Raw genomic sequence first — 21353 nt, 5'->3', positions numbered from 1 at the left:
TTCGACTTCAGTCAGTTAAGCTTTTATCGCCGCGTTCGCCCCAGCCCAACTGACAGCCCCGCTTAATTAATTCCTAAGAACATTTTTGGACACTCATTTGTATTCTGAGGGCGTGCGGTGCCTAACATTATAAACGAATACGAATATCGAATATATACGCATTGTGAGCGGTTAAAGCAGTGCAGGTGAGGTGCGATCATCTTTGTGGTTGTGTTGACACCGACGCCGAAGTCGCCGTTGCTGCCATTGCCGGGTCAAGCTAACGGTACCCGCATCGAAAAAGAAATTCAAACAGGTACAAAAACAAAAAAAAAAACAGAAAAAGGTAACGACTTGTGGGACAGTCGGTGAAATTATGGGGTACTTAGCACACCAGCCACTGCGTCTGCCTCTGCAGTGCTCATTTGCTTTCATTTATCAAATGTGTCGTCTACCACCGTTTGGCCAACTTCTTAATCCATGCCGACGCCATGGCCATGGCCATGTCCCCTCCGCATGCCAAACGCCGCTGGCTGACAAACGGCAGGCAGTTGCTGATGACTCAAAATTGAGGCCATAAAATCAATTTCACTGACAATTTTTGCATATCCTGACGACTAACAAATATGTGGTAGTGTGGCAGCACCTAACAAGATACGAAAGTGCCGTGCGAGTGTATGTTCATATGTAGGAGCCTCGATGGCACAGCGGGAACGTGAAATAAAATAAGATACAAAATAAATATACGAAAAAAGCGGTTCTGCCGGTTTGCCCCCTGGTTGATCTCGTCGTTGCTGTCGCTGTTTGCTGTCGTTGGTCGGTCGTGATCTGCAGCGTCTTCCGTTGCCCGTTGCCTGCTTTCTTTCTTCTTCCTTTGCACGATTTGAACTTGCGACACCAACAACAACAGCAACAACACCAACTACAAAGAGGAGCACAAATCTGGTTTATGCTTTAATAATAAAGCGAACGTTTACGCTGATGAAGAAGACCCACACACCAATACACCCATACCGCCGCACATACCTCACGGTGCACTCCAATTTATCTCTCTCTTTCTATTTTACTCTGAGCCTCACACGCACATTCGCTTCCTGGCGGGAAGCTTCCTTTTCGCACTCACCTGCATGGAGTGTATATAGTATGGTGGGGTATGGCACCCATATAGGCATCTCTCTTAAAACTTTGCAGCTAACTTCCAACCTCAATAAAGGAGTTGATCTTCCTTTTCGTATTCACCTTTCTTAGGGTATATGGAAAGAGAGCCTTCCGACTTCCTAAGCTCTCCCGCTCTCGCAGTGTCAAATGTGACAGCATCCTCTCTTCAATTCTCGCTCTCACGGTGTCACATGTCAGAATTTATGCACTTATGAATTTGCAGAAAAAGTGGATCGCTTTGCCTCACCTTTTATTTAAATACACCTTGACCTACCTCTTGGGATTTTCGTTTCCTTGTGTATGGCACCAATCACTCTACTCTCCCACTTTCTTTCCTTTGTGGCAAGTTTGTTTGTCTAGGTTTTATAGCAGGAACAAACAAAAAGCCACACACAAAGAGGGTCAACAATGTCTATCTCTGCATAAGCTGGGCATGCAGGGGAGTGTACTACTAAGTCCTCTCTTGTGTTTGTGCTATGAGTAATCATTATTCCAGTGGATGGAAATATTGACCGACCTTCCGCCGACAACATCAGACAGTCATCAGACGGGAGGGGGGCAACCAATTGAAACTGTATCAAATTTCGATTTCAATTTCAAACTGTTGAGCGGCTAGATGTTTTGTGTGTGATGTCTGTGACCTATTTTTCATATTTGTGTGTGGCAATAAGCTGCTTAAAAGACTCCAAACTGCCAGTGCAATTGATCGGCAAGTCAAGTCAAGGCACGCACCACACAGCACCCAGCCACCCAACAAAATGATTCGCCAAAATCTGCTGCCCAGCTGTGCAAACGAAGCGTTACCCCCATCAGTCCACGAATGTCATGGCATATGGAATTAAAACGAGTTAAGAGACTCCACAAACAGATTTCTGTTTTGTTAATGATGTAATTTCCTAACAGACCAAACCAAACAGAAGACAAAGTGAAAACAAAAGACCCAAAAGAACAACAACAGAAGAGCACAAGGGGAACGGAACAGAAACAGAAAACATTGCACGCATTTTGCCTCTGGTAATTGCAATTCATCATCGGATACGTTGTCCGTCAGGTAATGATTTGCCTACCCCCTTCCCTCCCTGCCAAAATGTCTCATGTCTCACAAGGAAATCTCAGAGACACCATCTACATGCCGCACCCCAAAAATGTTACTTAAACAAGCTTGAACTTGTGTCTTATCGGTGGTATGTACATACACATATTGATATCGGAGCGGTGTTATCTTTGGACGGGGTTCAAACCATTTTTTAGTGATATGAAAATCGATGATGTTACCTTTTCATATAGGTTGCTTCGTACTGGGGTCTTCGGTTTCCCGTTTAGCAACAGTTGCATTATGGCTTTCTTTTATTTCCTTCCCAGACTTGTGTGTTCGATAAGATAATGAAAATGAAGGGGAAATGCCAGGAACACTAAAGTAAACGAGTGCAGAAGCAGAAAGACTTGCAGAAATCGTGATTTGATGGACAGCAGATGCCAGACAAACGATATACCCTGAGGGTGGATCAAGAAGAACACGCAATGATCAATGGATTGACTTTAATCGAGTATTAGAAAGCTCGTCATATCACGATTTGTTATAATAATTAACTGATTTTAAAGTCCATTGATCCATTTATCTTTTACTTTAAAATCTCTAAAAGTGTAACAGTCTCAATTGATTTTCACACATTTCCTACTGATAATACTGATCCGCCCTATCATTAATCTATAAACCACAAAGTATCATTCCCACTCTTGGCACCCCCCTCTTCCATTCATGGCAACATATGCTCCACAGACATTATCAACCGCAAATAAATAACAAACAAATAAAAAATCCCCCACACTTGTCATATAACTTCGATTCGGTGGGGTGGACTCCACAATTCCATTCCATTTTTCCATTTAATTTCATTTCTTTGGACATTTGCAAGAAAGCCACAGTGCAGTGAGCGTCGTCGCGATCGGATAGTGTGTGTTGTGTTTGGGGATTACAATTACAACATCGAAAACTGAAAAAAGAAAAACCGGCAGATCGACAGACCAGCAGACCGACAGACCGGCTTCTCGAGTGACTTGAATTTTCACTTCAGATTGAAGTTCATCGCGCGGTAAAGTGTCAACCTAAGGGCTTTTCGTGGAAACACAAAAAGAGTCTTGTTCGTGTAATAACAAAAAAATATAAAAACCAAAAAGAGGTAAAAACTGCGACTCTTTTTACTTTTTGGCATCGTTTTCAGCTTTGGATATATATTTTTTGCAATTGGCATTAAAGCCGCGTTCAAGATCACTTCACTCGCCTGCTGTTGGTTGGGTTTGGTGTTGACGCTTTTTATGGCCGGGCAATGTGCTGAGAAAACAGCACAAAAAATGAGCAAATAAATGTGTGCCTTGGTGCTTGTTTAATGCTTAATGGTTATCCGAGAGACCACTTGTCATGCGTCACATCTGTGGCTCCTCGATACGTGCCCCGTGCCCCGTGCCGCCGCACTGGAGCGCAAATGAGTCAGCAACCGATTTTTGCCTCGAGAAATTCGCGAAACTTTTTGTTGAATCTTAATTAAGGAACAAAACTCGATTATCGATTGTGTCGGTCAGCGGTCTGTTCTGGAGCAAAGAATTCTTTGAAGATTTCTTTGTGTTCTATTCATTAAACTATCTCTTCAGAATTTGTAGAGCTTACCTGAAATAGAACTGAATCTGAAAGAAAAAACAACTTTTTGGTGACAGTATCCATGATTTTTGCATTGCAATCTTTAAGTGGAGATCTTTTTAGTAGAATTAACAATGAAAGTCTCATTATTAAATTCTGCTTTAAATAATTGTTCAGCCCCACAACTCTATATTCCCAGCAAATAATCTTTTGAATACACTTAAGACGATTAGTATCAAGTTTTCTTTGGCCTCAAGAACGTACCCGAATCCTCCGACTTCTCTGATTCTTCATGAAATCTTTAAACCACACCTCTTTAATGGAGGTTCAATCCTATTTCAGACATAAACGCACCTTGCAGCAGTGCCCCTCGGTCAGTTATTTTATGCTTAAACGCTGTTAGAAAGCTCAAAAATATTTTCTGCAGTTTCCACATTGCTTCTTTCTACAAGAAAACTCTCTATTTTTTGTCGTGTTGTTCTCGTACATATTTTTATTGAAAAATCTTAAGCTCTGGACATTTGCAGCAGATGATAGAGTGGCACAATGTTGGCTCCATTGGACCTGCCCTCGAGATAATTCTGGGTGAGCACTTGACGACCCTGAAAGACGCCAGGAATGGTGGAGGGCGCGAGGTCGGGGCCGCCGGGCACTTGGTTTTCCACCTCCGTGGTGCCTGAAGAGCGATAGTAGGGTGAGTAGGGGTAGCCGGGGTAACTGGGATAACCGGGATATCCTGGATATCCTGGATAGCCGGGATAGCCTGGGTAGCCACCTCCACCACCACCGCCCCAGCCGGGAAAGCCGGGATAGCCGCCACCCCAGCCTGGATAGCCTGGATAGCCTGGATAGCCTGGATATCCACCGTAGTAGGGCGGAAGCGAATGCGGTGGTCCTGGTGGTGGCCCCCATGGTGGCGGCTGTGGACGTGGCGGATGGGGGGCATGCAGCCAGGGGGGATACGCGGGCGAGGGACCATAGCCGTACTGGCGGGGATGCTGCTGATCCTCTGGTGGATAATAGTAATGATTTTGTACTGACGGTTTGGGTGTGATCGTAGAGGAGCCTCCAGCCGTCACCAATTTGATCCCACCCTTACCGATAGTCTTTAGCAGGTGATCGTCGAGGTTGCGGCCCGAGGATGTGCCCAGATTGTCGTCGGGGATCTGCTGCTGCTTGTCATTGCGCGCCTGTCCTGTCACGAGGCTCGTCTGCACTGGCGCCTTGTCCTGGAAGGAGAGCGAGCCTCCCAAGAGCGAGAGGAGCACTGCAAGAAGGATGATAGATCCCAGGGGATTAGTAGACTTTCCCGACGGTTCAGCCACTGGTAGACTTACCCAACCACAATGCCGATACTCGTGGATCCATGATCGTCGAGAGAATGTTCTCCAAATGCACCTGCAGTCCGTATTTATAGCCCATTTCGAATGCACCCAAAGATGCATCTTCTAATGGAGATAATCTGGGATCTTGTTTCCCGGTTTTCTCATTAGAATAATTCTCGTATCTCGCATGCAACATTCCCCCATTAATGGAGTTTGCCCCAAATTTGGAATCGCTTTCAACGAGAACTCCAGTCATTTGCATACAAATCTAAATGTCTTTTCGTTCTTCTATGCCCCCCCATGACAAAAAGGGTTCAATATCCACCCAAATACACGGAATGTAATCTCTTCTCTCTGTTGATATATGACGTCATTTATATGCATAAACCTACATAACTTTACAGCACATTTTTGTGGGGTTCCGTTTCGGATATTTTTTATGGTCTTTCGAGGAGGGTTCCCTGTTGGTTCTCTATTACATCATAGAGAGAGTTAAGAGTGGGAGCCAACTTATGTTTTGTGGAGCAGCGTAACTGGTTTCTCCAACTCGATTACAAAGCAACCTTTCGAAGATCCAAAGAATGAAATGAATGCCTTTGTTTTAGAGAGTCTACGAAGAAAGTCAATGACTTTTCGATACGCTAGAATTTAAGGGTATATTTGTGGGCAGATAGATCAAAGATTCTGCAACAGACTACGATTTAAAATGAGTATTTATGCAGTCGAATTGCTCCACTAGTCACACAGAAATTACTTCTTAGAATGCCCCCAGCTATAGCATAATCTCAGGCGACTTCCAATTAGTTTTAAGGTGAGCAAACAAGTCACACATAATCACATATACGTACACGATATATCTTCAGGGTACATATCATGTTCTAGACATCGATTCTACGTGCAATTAACTAATTATGTGACGAACATCAACTAAAGCAGTGCCTTCCCCCCTGTGGCTAATGGCTGAAATTGAATCCAGAGAGACAGTGACAGGACTGGCACATGACTCAACTCATGTTTGCCGCTTTTGTCTTGCAGAGAATTCCCAGGAATTCTTCTTCGTTGCATCGACAAGAAGAACAACAATCGTGGCAAGAATGAGTTTCGAATGGTACAACTGAATGTTTGTTTAAGTTATGTGCTCGTATTTAGCAATGACTTATTTAGCGCACTGATAACTGATAACAAAGTAACGCTAAATGCTCTCGATACTCCCAGTAAGTGCTACTCAGAATCTCTGACTCAGAATCTCTCTCATGTTATCAGCAAATTCTCTCAAATGTTGATCTTCGAAACAGAAACGATGCATTATGATGCTTTTAATACTCTTTTTGTCATGTGGGGAATGTGAAGATGTGATTTATTTTATGGCTAAAGATTGTTCCCAACCACTCTTTGGGTTGTTTAAATTTTAGCAGCCAGAAGTATACCTTTCCGACACCATAAATTTTATATAGCCACGGCGCCTGTATCTTAGAGTCCGAATTTGTTGCTTAGAATCATAAATAATGATCTTATCTACTTGTTGCTCAATAATCGAATCAATCCGATTATGAGCTCTCTCTTCCATAGTGGCTTAGCATGTACAGCACGGAAAATCGTTCTAAGACTTCACTGCATGAGTAGTAGATCCTCGGGAGTAAATTTAATAATTCTTTGTTTCTTTTTGTACATGATTCACATTAATTATTCATTGAAACTCATTCAATCTTTGACGGATTTGAAGTACAATAAATGACATCATACTCTTGTTTAGTTGTTGGATATATTTAGATATACCAAACAATGCCTGGCTGGATTGTGTGTTGGATGACTCTTACTCCTAAGTCATGCTCCGCAGTTTTGGTTGCTGATTTGCGAAAGCAAAAGGCACTATCTAATCGTTAACTGATTGGAGGCAATGGCAATGCGAGTGCTCTCCTCCAGAGGCAGGTTTTCCAGAGTTCTATTATCGTTGATAAATGTGCCGACAACGACAGCTACAGAACGACTCAACAACGACGAGGCCAATTGATGTGTAGAGCAGAATGTATTGATGGTTAAAACGCTTCAACTGCCAGCGGATCGGTTTAGTTTGCCAACGGAGCCGTCGTCAATAGGCGGAATATGCGCGAAATTTACCTCTGACGAACTCTTTGCAAGTATCGGAAAGTGAAACGCGATTCAGAGCAGATCCCAGAAGAATCTTTAACGCGAGAAGAGTTGCAAGGATAATCATTAAACATGGCCAGGTAGTGCATAAAAGGGGAATCCTATTCCAGTGTGTGATTTCCCAGGCAGAAAAACCTTTCGCAACAAATCACTTGACAAGTTGATTGAATACTTGGAGTGTTTTTGCCCTGCCCCATTGAGTGCTTGGGCACTTTTCCAGTGCTTTGTCTGACACCTGGAGGTGCCTTCTGCAATCCCAAAAAGTTCTTTAGGCCATTGCGTAATCTTCTTTTTATGGATTTACCACTGGCTCGTATCAGTGAAACAAGAACTAGAGCACCGTTCGCTGCGATCCAATAAAGCTAATTCTCTCTCTCATTCGCTCTGCTTGATGAATTATGGCATTGATAAGGGGCCACAATTGCACCCGAACCCTCTCCCTTCCCCCAACTCTGTGGCCAGCAAATACCTCTCTATAAATACCCAAAGATTGTATTGGATTTTGTCTGAGTTCTAATCGAAAGATAAAACATTATTGAATTTGTGCCCCATTCTGCCAATGGTAGATACGTTTATTGCAATTCCAAATTGAAGTTTGTCCTCAACCGTAAACTCCATTCATTGCCTGATTTTCCGCCATTTCCGTGAGGATCTTTGAAATCCACTTTAAAGTCAATCTTATCGATGGTTTGGTGGGGCTTTTCTTCACCGCTCGACAACCCATCTGGTAGATTAGGCTATGAAAAGATAACGTTGGAATGAAGAGAGTTTTGCTTGCTGTGGCAAACAGTCGGCAGGTAATCACGTAATTTTTCCAAGGAATCCTAGTGCATGTGATATTTTCAAGGAATATGATATGTGGGGATTTATTATGAGGAATAGATTACTGAGTCTCAATAACTCGGTCAAGATCTAGCTCCAAAGACATTTGCTTTGAAATCTAAATGAAGAATGTGGAAATTTATATACTCTCCTCTATTTGCTTTTCATGTACTACACGCATCATGCAGCAGCACTTCTTGGTCGCTTTTTTTAATCACTCTTTCCATATATTTTTTATCCACTTTTCAGTCCCACAACTTTGCCCATTATGGAGACGGGTTTGCATGAACGCGATCGCGCTGGCGTCCAGGACTTTGTGCTGCTCGAAAACTATCAGAGCGAAGATGCCTTCATCGACAATCTGAAGAAGCGTTTCCAGGAGAACCTCATCTATGTGAGTACTCAACCATTAAGCCTCTTTCCCACTCTCTCTCTCTCTCTCTCTCTCTGTTTGTTTTGTGTCACTGTTTTCTGTCTTGTCTTTAACAATGCATTCGATCTACATTTAATCTATAAATTAATTAGTCAGGATGCTGGAGCTGTGTAAGCCTCTAACAAGGAATCATTTTTATTCACTTATTCTAATCCCTGTGAATTCCCTGCCTTCCTCTTGCAGACGTACATTGGCCAGGTGCTGATCTCTGTGAATCCCTACAAGCAGCTGCCCATCTACTCCGATGCCCACATCAAGGAGTACAAGAACAAGCACTTCTATGAGATGCCGCCACATGTGTGAGTACTTCAGTCATCAGCTCATTCCATTCCCAGACTTATTCTATCCGATTTCCATCCCCAGTTTCGCTGTGACAGACAACGCCTTTCGTTCGCTGATCGATGAGAATCGCGGACAGTGCGTGCTCATCTCTGGGGAGAGTGGTTCCGGCAAGACGGAGGCCTCCAAGAAGGTGCTGCAGTACATTGCCGCCTGCTCTGGCCACCAGACCACCGTCGAGGGTGTGAAGGATAAGCTGCTGAAGAGCAATCCCGTGCTGGAGGCTTTCGGCAATGCCAAAACCAATCGCAATGACAACTCCTCGCGCTTCGGCAAGTACATGGACATCCAATTCGACTATAAGGGTGCACCCATTGGAGGCAACATCCTAAACTATTTGCTGGAAAAGTCCCGCGTGGTGGCCCAGATGGGTGGCGAGCGCAATTTCCACATTTTCTACCAGCTGCTGGCCGGCGGTGATGATGCGTTGCTCCAAGAACTGCGCCTGGAGCGGACTCTGGATAGCTATAATTACCTCAGCGATGGGGTGAGTAGGGAAGATCACATAAGAGGAGTCTCCATCTACAATTCTTTGCGTCTGTTTCAGCTCAAGGGCAACCTTTCCAGCATCGATGATTCGCAGAACTTTAAGCAGGTGCAACAGGCATTGAGTGTCATCGATTTCACCGCTGAAGAGCAGCGCGAGATCTTTGGCATTGTGGCGAGCATTTTGCATTTGGGTAATGTCAACTTTGAGGAGATCGAAGGCAATGCTCAGGTCCTTAGTCGCGATCTGGTGGTCACTGTGGCCCGTCTGCTGGGCGTGAATGCCAGCGAATTGAGTGCCGCACTCACGCACCGCACCATCGATGCCCGCGGGGATGTGGTCACGTCTCCGTTGAACCATGAGCTCGCTGTCTATGCCAAGGATGCGCTGGCCAAGGCCGTGTACGATCGCCTGTTCTCGTGGCTGGTGCAACGTTTGAACATCTCGCTGCAGGCAAAGGAAACGCGCGGAGCCAGGAACAATGTTATGGGCATCCTCGACATCTATGGCTTTGAGATCTTCAACAAGAACAACTTTGAGCAGTTTTGCATTAACTTTTGCAACGAGAAGCTGCAGCAGTTGTTCATTGAGCTGACGCTGAAGTCCGAGCAGGATGAGTACCGTCGCGAGGGCATCGAATGGATACCCGTGGAGTACTTCGACAACAAAGTGATCTGCAATCTGATTGAGGAGAAGCACAAGGGCATCATTTCCATCCTAGACGAAGAGTGCCTGCGTCCGGGTGAGCCCACAGACATCACGTTCCTGCAGAAGCTGACGACCAAGCTGTCAGAGCATCACCATTACGTGTGCCACGAAAAGGCGCCCACACACATCCAGAAGATAATGCTGCGCGATGAGTTCCGTCTGGTGCACTATGCCGGCGAGGTGACGTACAGTGTCATTGGATTCCTCGACAAGAACAACGATCTGCTGTTCCGCGATCTGAAGGAGACGCTGAGCAAGGCGGGCAACAAGATTGTCCGCTCGTGCTTCCCCGAGCAGGAGCTGCGCAGCAAGAAGCGACCCGAGACGGCCATCACGCAGTTCCGCACTTCGCTGAACAACCTCATGGACATTCTGATGTGCAAGGAGCCCTCCTACATTCGCTGCATCAAGCCGAACGATCTGCAGTCCCCGGGCGTGTTCAACGATGAGCTGGTCCTGCACCAGGTCAAGTATCTGGGCCTCATGGAGAATCTGCGCGTGCGTCGTGCTGGCTTTGCCTATCGCCGTGCCTACGATCTGTTCCTGGAGCGCTACAAGTGCCTCAGCAAGTCCACGTGGCCAAACTATAAGGGATCTGGTGGCCCCAAGGCTGGCGTACAGCAGCTGGTCAAGGATCTGGGCTACGACAACGAGCAGTACAAGATGGGAGAGACGAAGCTCTTCATTCGCTGGCCACGCACTCTGTTCGACACGGAGGATGCCTATCAGGCGAAGAAGCACGACATTGCGGCCATCATTCAGGCCCACTGGAAGGGTCTGGTGCAGCGGCGCAAGTACCTGAAGCTGCGCGCCCAGGTCATTGTTCTGCAGAGCTACTGCCGCAGGCGTCTGGCCCAGCAGGCGGCCAAGCAGCGTCGCGAGGCAGCGGACAAGATTAGGGCCTTCATCAAGGGCTTCATCACGCGCAATGATCCGCCCAATGGCTTCAACGAGGACTTCATTGCCAATGCAAAGCGCATGTGGTTGCTGCGACTGTCCAAGGAGCTGCCCAAAAAGGTGCTGGACAAGAGGTGGCCCTCGTCTCCGGCCCACTGCCAGGAGGCATCCGAGTATCTGCATCGTCTGCATCGCCTCCATCTGGCGCGCATCTACCGCCTTGCCCTCACGCCGCAGCGCAAGCGACAGTTCGAGCTGAAGGTGCTCGCCGAAAAGGTGTTCAAGGGCAAGAAAAATAATTACGCACAGAGCGTTGCCACCTGGTTCCAGGACGATCGCATACCCAAGGAGCACATTCAGCGCGTAAACGACTTTGTGGCCAGCACCTTTGGCAGCGAACAGCTCAAGTATCAGTCCTTCTGCACAAAGTTCGATCGACATGGCTACAAGTCGCGCGAACGCTTTATACTGCTGAGCAACAAGGCGGTGTATGTGCTCGATGGGAAGACGTACAAGCAGAAGCATCGCCTGCCCCTCGACAAGATTGACTTTACGCTGACGAATCACAACGACGATCTGATGGTCATACGCATTCCCCTCGACCTAAAGAAGGACAAGGGTGATCTGATCCTAATCATTCCCCGCATCATCGAGTTCTGCACGTACATCATTGATACTGTGGGCACGGCCCAAATAGTTTCCATTGTGGACAGGGATTCGTAAGTTACCCCAAAAAGAGTGCCCTGAAATGGGGAATAATCTGTTAATTGTTGTACATTTTTTCCTTTACAGATTGGAGCACAATGTGGTCAAGGGCAAGGGCGGTATCATTGAGTTCCAAACGGGCGCCGAGGCTGGAGTTTTGCTTGATAATAAAAAGCTTGTTGTTGTAAGTGCATCTAGAGGCTATAAATTAACAAGTCAACAATGTTTAATCTCTATTTCCATTGCAGATTAATACAGCATAAGGAATTTACTTGACATTCTATGAAAAGTGGCTTTAAATCAATTGGGAAGATGATTTGATTGTTTTGTTATATTCGTGTAATTTATACTGTGTACTTGTGTATGTTTGTTAAAATGAATTTTATATTCTTCTACATGTTCCGACTAAATGTATATTGTTTATATAAAGATATACCATAAATATATATATTAGAGCTTATATTAATCCTTAATACGTGGCTAAATTGCTAGTTTTTCGAGTGCATTCAAGTTCAAAAAATGTGCTAGCGACAAGAAGTTCTACTTATCGCAAAAAACTACCGATACTTTTCCTGCTAGTCAATGTATTGATAAGTGGCATCCAGTGTGACCGTGGTCGGGATAGGTTCAAGATATATTTAGAAAATAAAAAGGTGGTTTTTGGTATTTTCATCAGATCAGGCGGCATATATTATCTTTAAATCCGCGGTCACACTGGTCACATCCCTACACTTTTACATAATCTTGAAAAATCCGTGTAAATATTGCCTTATAATTGTTTATTGCATTGTTGAAGTGCAGAGCAGGAACCGCCTTTAATCCGTGCACCATTTCTGTTGCAGGAGAACCACAATGTCGTTCACACAAATCGCGCGCAACTGCGGTCGACTGGCAGCGACACTGGGCACCAAGCGGATGGCCAGCGGCGCCGTGATCCAGTCCCAGGCGTTCAGGATGATGCACAGGATTGCCGTGCCGGCCGTGGCCAATCAAGTCAGCCAAGTAAGCAAAAATAGCAGAGGATTGGTGGTATTGTGTGGAAGGGACACCACAAGTTATATCGATTTATACCTAACCTCATTGTAAATGCCCGTCGTTGTCAGAGATTGCGGGAATGCAGGCTCTGAAAAGGTGTCTTGGGTTGTACGGGGTGAACATGTGCTTCCAGAGAACAAACTAAATGATTGCATCACAATGTTTTGCATTAAAACATGATTGTATCACACATATGCACAGTCACCGGCCTGCAGCTGTGTGTGTGAATGTCAGGTGTCTGTGTGCTGTGGGTCGAACCATAATAAGTTGCATTATCAATATTTTACAGAAATTCGCACTACGTAGCTATTCCGCCAAGCGCACCATTGAGGACATCAAGTTCCGTGTGCTGAAAGTTGTGTCCGCCTACGACAAAGTGACGGCCGACAAGGTAATCTATAGCCCTTTCGAGGATCCACTAACTTGGTTGTGTGTTTCGTTCTTGTCTCTGTAGGAGTTGGCCTCGAGCAGATGTCGCTGGCAAACGCAATCGGTGCGCAGATACTCGGCGAAACCGCCATTGTCGCTGAAGCTCATCAATGAGCGCGTCTTGCTTGTGCTGAAGCTGTACGACAAGATCGATCCCAGCAAGGTAAAGAAGATCAAGACAAATGCCACACATTGCCTTTGCCAGTTGATTTATAGCCACAAAAAAAAAGAACTGAAATTCACCCAAAACCATTTCGATTCCAAATTCGTGGCTAATGCTACTGTTTCTTCTCCCTGTTGCAGTTGAACGTCGAGTCCCATTTCATCAATGACCTTGGCCTGGACTCTTTGGACCATGTGGAGGTTATTATGGCCATGGAGGATGAGTTTGGATTCGAGATTCCAGATTCCGATGCCGAGAAGCTGCTTAAACCTGCCGACATTATTAAGTACGTCGCCGACAAGGAGGATGTGTATGAATAAAATGTAATAATTGTACTGCAAAACCATGAAACAGATTAAACTTTAATTTTAAATCGAGGAGAGGTCAAATACAATTTGAACAACTGAATAAAACCAAATGTTAATTAATATTTTCCTGTGAAAAATCAGATGAGCAGGGCAGCATGTCTTTGTACCCCAAAACGCTCCATTCAAATGCGATAACTAGTTTCGATAATTACTGTATATCGGAGTAGGCCGTTCACCGTAGCAGATGCAACTCTGCGGGCAAAACAAAAACAATTCGAAATATGACTGATGCTGTGCACGATTTATTGGCGGGCCTTGGTAAATAATAAACAAAACATGCCTAGGATCAGTGTAAATTGTATTCCTTTGCAGTGGCCAATCGCCAGACCATGCAAAGACAGTCGGCCATCATCGACGAGATACTGGAGAAGTCGAACAACACCCTGATCCACATCGAGTCGCGAAACAAAGCCCTCGCGCCGGCCACTGCTGCGCAGGAGCAGGAAAAGGTGTACAACGTGAAGCCGGCCTGTAAGCAGGCGCTCGTCAAGATATTGCAGAACTACAAACAGCTGATGCAGCAGCACAGAGACGAGCGTGAGGACAAACACAGCGCTTTGGATGGCTGCCTGGCGTTCCGTCAACGCGTCGAGCAATTGGCCAGTACCATGCGCAAGCTGGTGGCCCTGTGCGATACTGTCCACCAAATGAAGGTCCACCAGGAGGATCTCGAGGCAGAGGACCAGGACTCGCCATAGTATATATTGTAAACTAGTTGAATAATAATAAATTATAAATAATGCTTCTCAGGCCGCAGTGTAGGAGCTTATTTGCATCAGAGTGAAGGTGAGGATATCCACAAACATCTCCAGGCGTGCCACCAGGCTGCCGCCAGCAACAATATCGCTGGGATTCGGCAGCTGCAGGCTATTGGAGCGCAAGTAGTTCAATTCCTCCATGTTTTTGGCTATTTCTATCAGCTTTTGCTCTTCGTCTGCTGTGAACGCATCTGGCGGGGCCTCTCCCTCCGTTGGCATTAACTTTTCTATCTGCTGGGCGAACGTCTGGAGCTGCGCAAGCTTCTTTGCATACACGGACTCGGCCTTCTCAAGCTCGGCTGCCTCAACGAAGACCTTGGCCAGCTTCTTTTGGAACCCCTTGAACTCGTTGTACACCTCGACGGCACTGCGCTGCTCCTCGAGGCGTTTCATGGACTCGCACAGATCCGGCTGATCCAAGGTCGCAGAGCGCTGCAGCTCCCGCTTCTTGGGATTCTTCTGCAGGTTGCTCGGATACTCGTCGAGCACCTTGAAGAGCTCCGCATATTCGGCCACCGTGCCCAGGTCCTTGGTTGGTGTTGTTGTCGAGGCCTCCTCCTCCAGCATTTTCGGCAGGCTATCGAAGAACACCGTGGGCTTCATCACCGACTTGGTAACGCACAGATCCTTCAAGCACTTTACATGCTTTACATACTTTTCGTTCCTTAATTTTTCTGCAAACTGCCCAAAATCTATCTTGTTGGCTTCCATTTTCAGTCAAATTTCGTATGTTTTGCGTGTTTTGTTTTGAAATGACTTGTGCCGCCACTGATGCAACTTTGCCGACTAAAGCCTATCGTTAATCGGTATAGAGGTGGGAAAATTGAAATTCAATTAGCTTAGTATTTTTATTAAATGAACAATTTCAGACTTTCAATGGAGGAGTGGACCGGGTGGACACCGTCACCCGTACTCGGACTGAATGGTGAGCGAGAACTGCCCCTTGGGTATGGTATTGGCATGATACCAGAGGCGTGTATCCACCAGAACGGCATCTCCGGGCTCCACATAGAAGGAAAACGGCTGACACTGATGATCGCATTCGGGAGCAGGAGCCAAGTACCAGCTCTTGTTGCCCTTCAGTTGCGCTTGCCACATCAGTCGCGGTATGTACTCCAGCTACAGGTAAACATAGAATATTAATGAATCTATCAGAGTTTTTCTCCATCTTACATGCATCACAGCGCCCTGTTCGTAGCCCATTAGGATAAAGTCCGTGTGCGGCATTTCGGCATCTTCGGGCAGGAAATGTGGTCGGGGATAGAGTTTCCTTAGCTCCGCGAGCACTGTAGGATGGCAGACACTCCATCCCACAAACCAAGGTGCTCCCTGGCTGAGATTCGATCGCCCCAAGGGCATCTCGAAGATCTCTTTGAGGGACTTCATGTCCGAGTTGAAGTGCTGGAATTGGCACATGGAGTCTGTGGAGCCGGGCACACTGTCATACAGATCCCTGATGTAGCCAAAGCTCATCCTCTTCTGCGCTGGCCAATGGGCCACAGCCTTCTTCACAATGATGGGCAGGGAGGAGTATGCGTGGGGTGCAAACTCTTCGCGAGTTAGGTTCGACAGAATCAGAGGACCTCGCACGCCCTTGCAGAATGAACAATCGCTGATGGGCCGCGTGGCCTCCCACACCAGGTAGTTGTTGGGCAGAAAGCAGCGCACACCGAGCAGAAACGAGATGGTCTCGTAAAAGACTGGCGTGGCCACCAGTATGAAGAAAACGATGCCCACTAGCCAAAGGTGATTCAGGCGATTGGGATTGAGGTTTATGTCGCGGGTCTTGCGATAGGCCTCTTGCAAATCTTCCATGGACACCAGACCCGTCCTAAGGGCATTCAGATGAAGTGCATCCAACCTGCCGGCCACATCCTCGCCGAGACGCTCGCGAATCGCCTGCATGCGACTGCCCAGCGTCCCCATGGGACGGCTGATAAACTGAGGGCAAGGTCAGCCATGTAAGAAGTGAAATTAGCTGTTTTCCTTGGGTTTAGCTCACCAGAAACATTATTATTGACTTTTATTTTCGCATCGTCTCTGTTTTGATATTTTTTTGTACGGTATGAATGTACGGTATATTTCGGTATATTCCATTCCCAAGGAACAGTCGCTAGAAAGTAGTTTGTGCGCGACAACATTTCCTATCGAATATCTTCCCTGATTTTGCTAGCGGCCCCTTTTGTTCGATCTGAGTACTAGGCTATTCACGCAACGTTTTCAGCTATTTTTGTTTGTAGACCTTTTAAGTTGTAAACTTCACTTGAAAACATTACAATAAAATGAAGTCTTGTAGAGAATCGATTGATAAATCACAACATCAAATAGAACATCAAAGTCGAGGAAAATTATTTAAGATTTCGGTATATTTACAGTATATTTTGAGAATGCAAAGGTATATTTCGGTATAATTGTGGTCTTGCGGTATATATATATATATATTATATGTTATATATAAACAGGCCCCACGATATAGCCCCATTTGTCTTTCTGTTTTGCTCGGACGTAGTATCGGCCAGCGAAAAATCCAATTGATTCTCAAATCGAATTAAGCAGCTGATTAGTACAAAGCCAACGTGACAATAATCCAACCATGTGTCTGGGATAGTGCGTGCATTTAAGGTTTCATTCATCGTTCATCTTGGCAAGGCTCTCTCTCCCTCTATATACTCGCAACGTGACCCCGAAAGCTGTCCCCGCGCGCACACTTTCACTTTACCCTGCTCCACGACTTCCAGCCACCTCAACAACACAACGAACAAATAACGTAGCATAAACAAATTATTGTGCAATACTATCTAGTTAAAATATAACTTAAAAGCATGTCTGCGCAAGAAAAGGTCATTCGAGTGGGGTCGCGAAAGAGCGAGGTAAGTGGACTAACGACAGTGCAAAGTGTTGTAAATATGTGCATGTGTACAATGCATCCGCTTTGCATTGAATTAATATACACATTTTCTACATTTGAATTTCAATTACATTTCGTCTAACCCGTGGCAAGCCCCCTTCCTCCCTGTCCCTATCGCTCTCTCTCGCTCACGGGGCCCGCATTTATGCAAGAGTTTCTGTTTTTGTGAGAGACTTGTTGCTTGCCTTCCCACTCCCCTCACTCATGCTTGGTGTCTATGCTTTTTCGTTACTGTTACACAATTCGCACAGCAACAGCAAAGGCAAGCACTTTTAGGAGCAGAGGGTAAAGGAGCGATATGTACTCGATATGTGTTTCTTTTCTCTCACGATCTCATTTTTTAAGTCGCCGCCTTGGCTTAAAGTGTCTGTGTGTGTGTGTGTGTGATTGAGAGAGATTGTATTTTTTTGTTAATTGCAAGCGGAGCCACTTTTGGCACTGTGAGCACAACTCTACACGAAAACAAATATGAAGGCCACCTTTGCTTGATGGAATTTATATTTGAAATTACTTTGCTGCTGCTTTTTTGATTTTTAATGGCCAGCCGCTGTCGCTTTACTTAGCCCCAATTCCACCTCTCTCACTTCACCTCCCCACACGACTCACCATCAGGTTCATTTGCATTTAGCATTTAAGTAGCGCGCCAATTGCAAAGCAGCAATTGATTAATTATTTTCTCTTTACTTTTGCTTACAGCTGGCTCTCATTCAAACCAAACATGTCATCGGCCGACTCCAGAAACTGTATCCCAAGCAGAAGTTCGAGATACGTAAGTGAAAGTGGGCTGGGCTGGGTTGGGTTGGAAAAAAAGCAGAACTCATGCCGCGTTGCGTTTGGGAGGCTATTTATTTCAAATATTGTCTTCGAAGCATGACTTGCTCTAGTCGCTTGTAGCCGTCTTATCGTTATTTTGATAGTAACTAAAACAAATGTTTCGCTCGTTTCGAATGGATTGCATATGATTTGCTTTAAAGGTGCCAGCCGGTTCTTCTCCTTCTTCAATTTGGTCTTCCGTTACGAGCGTATCGCTTTCTCACTCTCTCACGTGCCATTTTGGCAAAGTTTTGCTCAATGTCAATGCTGCTGCGGTTTTGTTTTTTGTTTTTGAGATTAGGGCCGAGCGAATGCCGAAATGTTATGCCATAAAACACACACACATCGAACCAGTCTCTCTCTCTTACACCAACGCGTGTGTTCATGTGTATACATACATCCGATCTGATGGCAGCATTAACTTGCGTTCGTTCTGCCGATATCGGAAAAATTGAACCGATTAGATATTCAGCAACATTATCTGTTGAAATAACAAGGAAATCTTTTGAAATAAACATTTTAATCAGACATTTTTTTGAAGTACCGATTGATAAGATTTGGTATTTAAAGGGAATATTTTTAGAAATATTTTGAATGATTTATATTGAGTTTAGAGGTAATTTGCATATTGGGGGAGCATTCCTTGGCGTGATGTCATTTCCTTGATCGATATGCGATTAAAATATGACTCAAACACGCAACATCCTCTTCTTGCCACTGCTCTACATACATAAAACAAATATTCAAATTACATTCAGAGTCAGGTTGAGTACCCGTACCCAACCCAACGATAAGCAAAACATTCGCAAAATACATTATCATTGCGTGCTGACGATAGCGGAAGAGTGAGGGAAGTAAAGTGTCAAAGATAGATATGGAGATACTTCGATGGTGGCATGGCATGTCTGTGGCTTGATTGTTGTCATACTCGTAATTCTGGAACGGAAGGGGAACGCTACCGTTTGCCCCTTATCTAACAGGCGAGAATGCAATTAAGGGGTACACAACCCTTCAGAGATGCAGAATATGCTAGGACTAGCCTTTGAAATATCCGTAATCTAGAGTTTCCAATAATTTAATTATTTTAATCCTCTCTACAGACACCATGTCAACGTTCGGGGATCGTGTGCTCAATGTTTCACTGCCCAAAATTGGTGAAAAGAGTCTGTTTACCCGTGACCTGGAAGATGCTCTGCGGAATGGTGGTGTGGATTTTGTGGTTCACTCGCTGAAGGATCTGCCAACCGCACTGCCCACAGGCATGGCCATCGGAGCAGTCCTAGAGCGTGAGGATGCACGGGATGCTCTGGTGCTGCGGGATAATTTTCAAGACCACACAATAGCCTCTCTGCCGCAGGGGAGTGTGATTGGTAAGGGATTAAACTATGCATATTCAAACAGCGATCTTATTTAATCTCAATTTCAGGTACTTCCTCGTTACGTCGCACGGCACAGATCCGACGGCTGTATCCCCATTTGATCGTTTGCGATATTCGAGGGAATCTGAACACGCGACTGGCGAAACTCGATGCTGCAGACTCCAAGTTTGCTGGCATTATACTCGCCCAGGCGGGTCTCGTGCGAATGGGATGGATGAACCGCATCAGCCAGGTGCTGGAGCCCACCGATCTCCTCTATGCCGTCGGACAGGGCGCCCTGGCCGTCGAGTGTCGTGCGAACGACGTCCAGGTGCTGGGAATGCTGCAGAAACTGATGTGCCTGAACACCACTTGCCGCATTCTGGCGGAGCGGAGCTTCCTCAAGACATTGGGCGGTGGCTGCTCTGCCCCGGTGGCTGTTTGGAGCAAACTTCAGGGCGAACCGTTGAATGCCAGCAGTCAGGATGTGGACCTGTCCCTTACGGGCGCTGTCTGGAGTCTGGATGGTGCCATTGAGATCCGAAACCATTTGTCGTGTGCCTTGAACGAGAAGCAAACGGGGAAGCGTGGATCACAGCAGGAGGAGCAGGACAACAGCAGCAGCTGCGACTCACCGCCGGCTAGCAAGCGACCAAGGAATGGGAACTGCAGCTCGGGGGGCTCGTCGGGCTCCTCCGATTCCAACTCGAATTCCAGTAGTCCACCCCGGCCGCAGGGCAGTCCACCGGTGATCTGTGAGGATGTGGTCGCCTGCGAAGTTCTGGCGGGCTACAGCGTGGAGCAGTTGACGGATCTGGCCAGCCACTGCCCTGTTCTGAGCAACAACATCACTCTGGGCGCCAGCGGAGATGCAGGAGGAGGCGATGCCGACACCACCAACGCCAATCGGTGCCCAATGCAACGTGATGTGGTCCCCCATTCGGGTGGCGATGCATCAGGAGATTCAGATACATCTTCCAATGTAAATCCAACTCCGCATTGTCCCCTGCAGATGCCAGTGGGCGTGGACTTTATGGGCGAGTGCCCGTACGTGAACAATGAGACGAAAATCTCATATGCCAAGGCCGGCAAATGTCCAGTGACCCATGCAACAGCAGCGGCGGCTGGGGCAGTGCCTGCTCAATCGATTCTACCCACTCCACCGAGCAGTCGGGCCAGCGTTGGCAGCAGCATCGGCGATGAGTTGGACAATGTGGCAACGGTGTCTTCCAAGTGCCCCTTTGCGGCCATGCATCAGGGCAGTGGCCTCGAGGCGCCGACCAAGGAGACTGGAGCACCCCCAAAGTGTCCGTTCCTCCAGAAGACAGTGCAAATGTTCGACTACGCAGATGAGGAGCAGCCCAAGCCGCAGACGGTTCTCATTGAGGATGTGGAGAACCTCTTTTGCGGTCTGTACCAGCATCCATGCTACAGCCGATTGGTGTACGAACGGGCGAATCTGCTGGGCAAATCACTCGCCGAGGAGCTGATCAAAAAGGGGGCACTGGATGTGATGAAGATTGCACAGGCAGAGATCCATGGCAAGGTGGGGACCACCCTGACGACATCCTGAAGACAGGAGAGCAGGACTCCATTATCATTATCGTTATCATCCTTTACATTAAGTAGAAAAAGTGTAATTAGATAATATTGTGTGTTGTTTACATTTTCCATTATCATTTTCATTGCTAGAGGTAAAGGTTGAAGTTGAGCAATTCCCCCCACCAAATCCTGTTTTTAAAAATGTTTTCTGTTGTGTTTTTCGCTGGGAAATATAAGAAGTGAAGCAACAAAAAGTTTCTATCGAGCGTCCAAATTTATTTCTTAAAAACGATTTCAAACTAAAATAATTAATTGTACATTCCTTCAACAATGTACCTGGCTA

The 21353-nt window shown here is 46.2% G+C and overlaps 7 protein-coding genes across 12 annotated transcripts; 4 read left to right on the top strand and 3 right to left on the bottom strand.

Moving 5' to 3' along the window:
- Positions 1-151: 151 nt before the first annotated feature.
- Positions 152-12059, top strand: LOC117589325 (unconventional myosin IC). Of its 3 annotated transcripts, none has more exons than XM_034281170.1 (7): positions 152-295; positions 8317-8461; positions 8684-8799; positions 8864-9326; positions 9387-11650; positions 11724-11820; positions 11885-12059. In XM_034281170.1, the coding sequence occupies exons 2-7, from the start codon at positions 8336-8338 to the stop codon at positions 11897-11899; spliced, it is 3081 nt and encodes a 1026-aa protein (XP_034137061.1). In that variant the 5' UTR covers positions 152-295; positions 8317-8335; the 3' UTR covers positions 11900-12059. The 3 variants fall into 3 exon arrangements, with proteins under 3 accessions (XP_034137061.1, XP_034137062.1, XP_034137060.1); XM_034281171.1 differs by lacking the exon at positions 152-295 and adding an exon at positions 3081-3317; XM_034281169.1 differs by lacking the exon at positions 152-295 and adding an exon at positions 7156-7325.
- LOC117589331 (collagen alpha-1(XVII) chain) lies at positions 4236-5184 on the bottom strand. 2 transcript variants are annotated; one of them, XM_034281180.1, is made up of 3 exons: positions 5110-5184; positions 4872-5039; positions 4236-4781 (listed from the first exon to the last, which is right to left on the bottom strand). In XM_034281180.1, the coding sequence occupies exons 1-3, from the start codon at positions 5138-5140 to the stop codon at positions 4279-4281; spliced, it is 702 nt and encodes a 233-aa protein (XP_034137071.1). In that variant the 5' UTR covers positions 5141-5184; the 3' UTR covers positions 4236-4278. The 2 variants fall into 2 exon arrangements, with proteins under 2 accessions (XP_034137071.1, XP_034137070.1); XM_034281179.1 differs by having other exon boundaries at positions 4236-5039.
- A 193-nt stretch (positions 12060-12252) lies between the features above and the next one.
- Positions 12253-13681, top strand: LOC117589340 (acyl carrier protein, mitochondrial). 3 transcript variants are annotated; one of them, XM_034281193.1, is made up of 5 exons: positions 12253-12393; positions 12479-12638; positions 12961-13047; positions 13126-13263; positions 13404-13681. In XM_034281193.1, the coding sequence occupies exons 2-5, from the start codon at positions 12489-12491 to the stop codon at positions 13581-13583; spliced, it is 555 nt and encodes a 184-aa protein (XP_034137084.1). In that variant the 5' UTR covers positions 12253-12393; positions 12479-12488; the 3' UTR covers positions 13584-13681. The 3 variants fall into 3 exon arrangements, with proteins under 3 accessions (XP_034137084.1, XP_034137082.1, XP_034137083.1); XM_034281191.1 differs by lacking the exon at positions 13126-13263 and having other exon boundaries at positions 12254-12393; positions 12961-13062; XM_034281192.1 differs by lacking the exon at positions 12961-13047 and having other exon boundaries at positions 12374-12391.
- A 115-nt stretch (positions 13682-13796) lies between these two features.
- LOC117589320 (augmin complex subunit msd1) lies at positions 13797-14380 on the top strand. The gene is made up of 2 exons (XM_034281138.1): positions 13797-13889; positions 13944-14380. Exons 1-2 carry the CDS (start codon positions 13853-13855, stop codon positions 14327-14329), a joined length of 423 nt encoding a protein of 140 aa, XP_034137029.1. The 5' UTR covers positions 13797-13852; the 3' UTR covers positions 14330-14380.
- On the bottom strand, positions 14299-15161 carry LOC117589319 (augmin complex subunit msd5). Its single transcript, XM_034281137.1, has one exon. The coding sequence runs from the start codon at positions 15098-15100 to the stop codon at positions 14378-14380; it is 723 nt and encodes a 240-aa protein (XP_034137028.1). The 5' UTR covers positions 15101-15161; the 3' UTR covers positions 14299-14377.
- A 51-nt stretch (positions 15162-15212) lies between these two features.
- On the bottom strand, positions 15213-16472 carry LOC117589243. Its single transcript, XM_034281008.1, has 3 exons — positions 16392-16472; positions 15563-16330; positions 15213-15508 (listed from the first exon to the last, which is right to left on the bottom strand). Exons 1-3 carry the CDS (start codon positions 16398-16400, stop codon positions 15293-15295), a joined length of 993 nt encoding a protein of 330 aa, XP_034136899.1. The 5' UTR covers positions 16401-16472; the 3' UTR covers positions 15213-15292.
- Positions 16473-16859: 387 nt separating this feature from the next.
- On the top strand, positions 16860-21197 carry LOC117589197. The gene is made up of 4 exons (XM_034280924.1): positions 16860-17259; positions 17994-18066; positions 19211-19480; positions 19537-21197. The coding sequence occupies exons 1-4, from the start codon at positions 17212-17214 to the stop codon at positions 21039-21041; spliced, it is 1896 nt and encodes a 631-aa protein (XP_034136815.1). The 5' UTR covers positions 16860-17211; the 3' UTR covers positions 21042-21197.
- The last annotated feature ends 156 nt before the right edge of the window (positions 21198-21353 follow it).

This window comes from Drosophila guanche, unplaced genomic scaffold (assembly GCF_900245975.1).
Source record: "Drosophila guanche unplaced genomic scaffold, DGUA_6, whole genome shotgun sequence".
Lineage (NCBI taxonomy): Eukaryota > Metazoa > Arthropoda > Insecta > Diptera > Drosophilidae > Drosophila > Drosophila guanche.
This window is presented reverse-complemented; position numbering and strand designations above follow the sequence as displayed.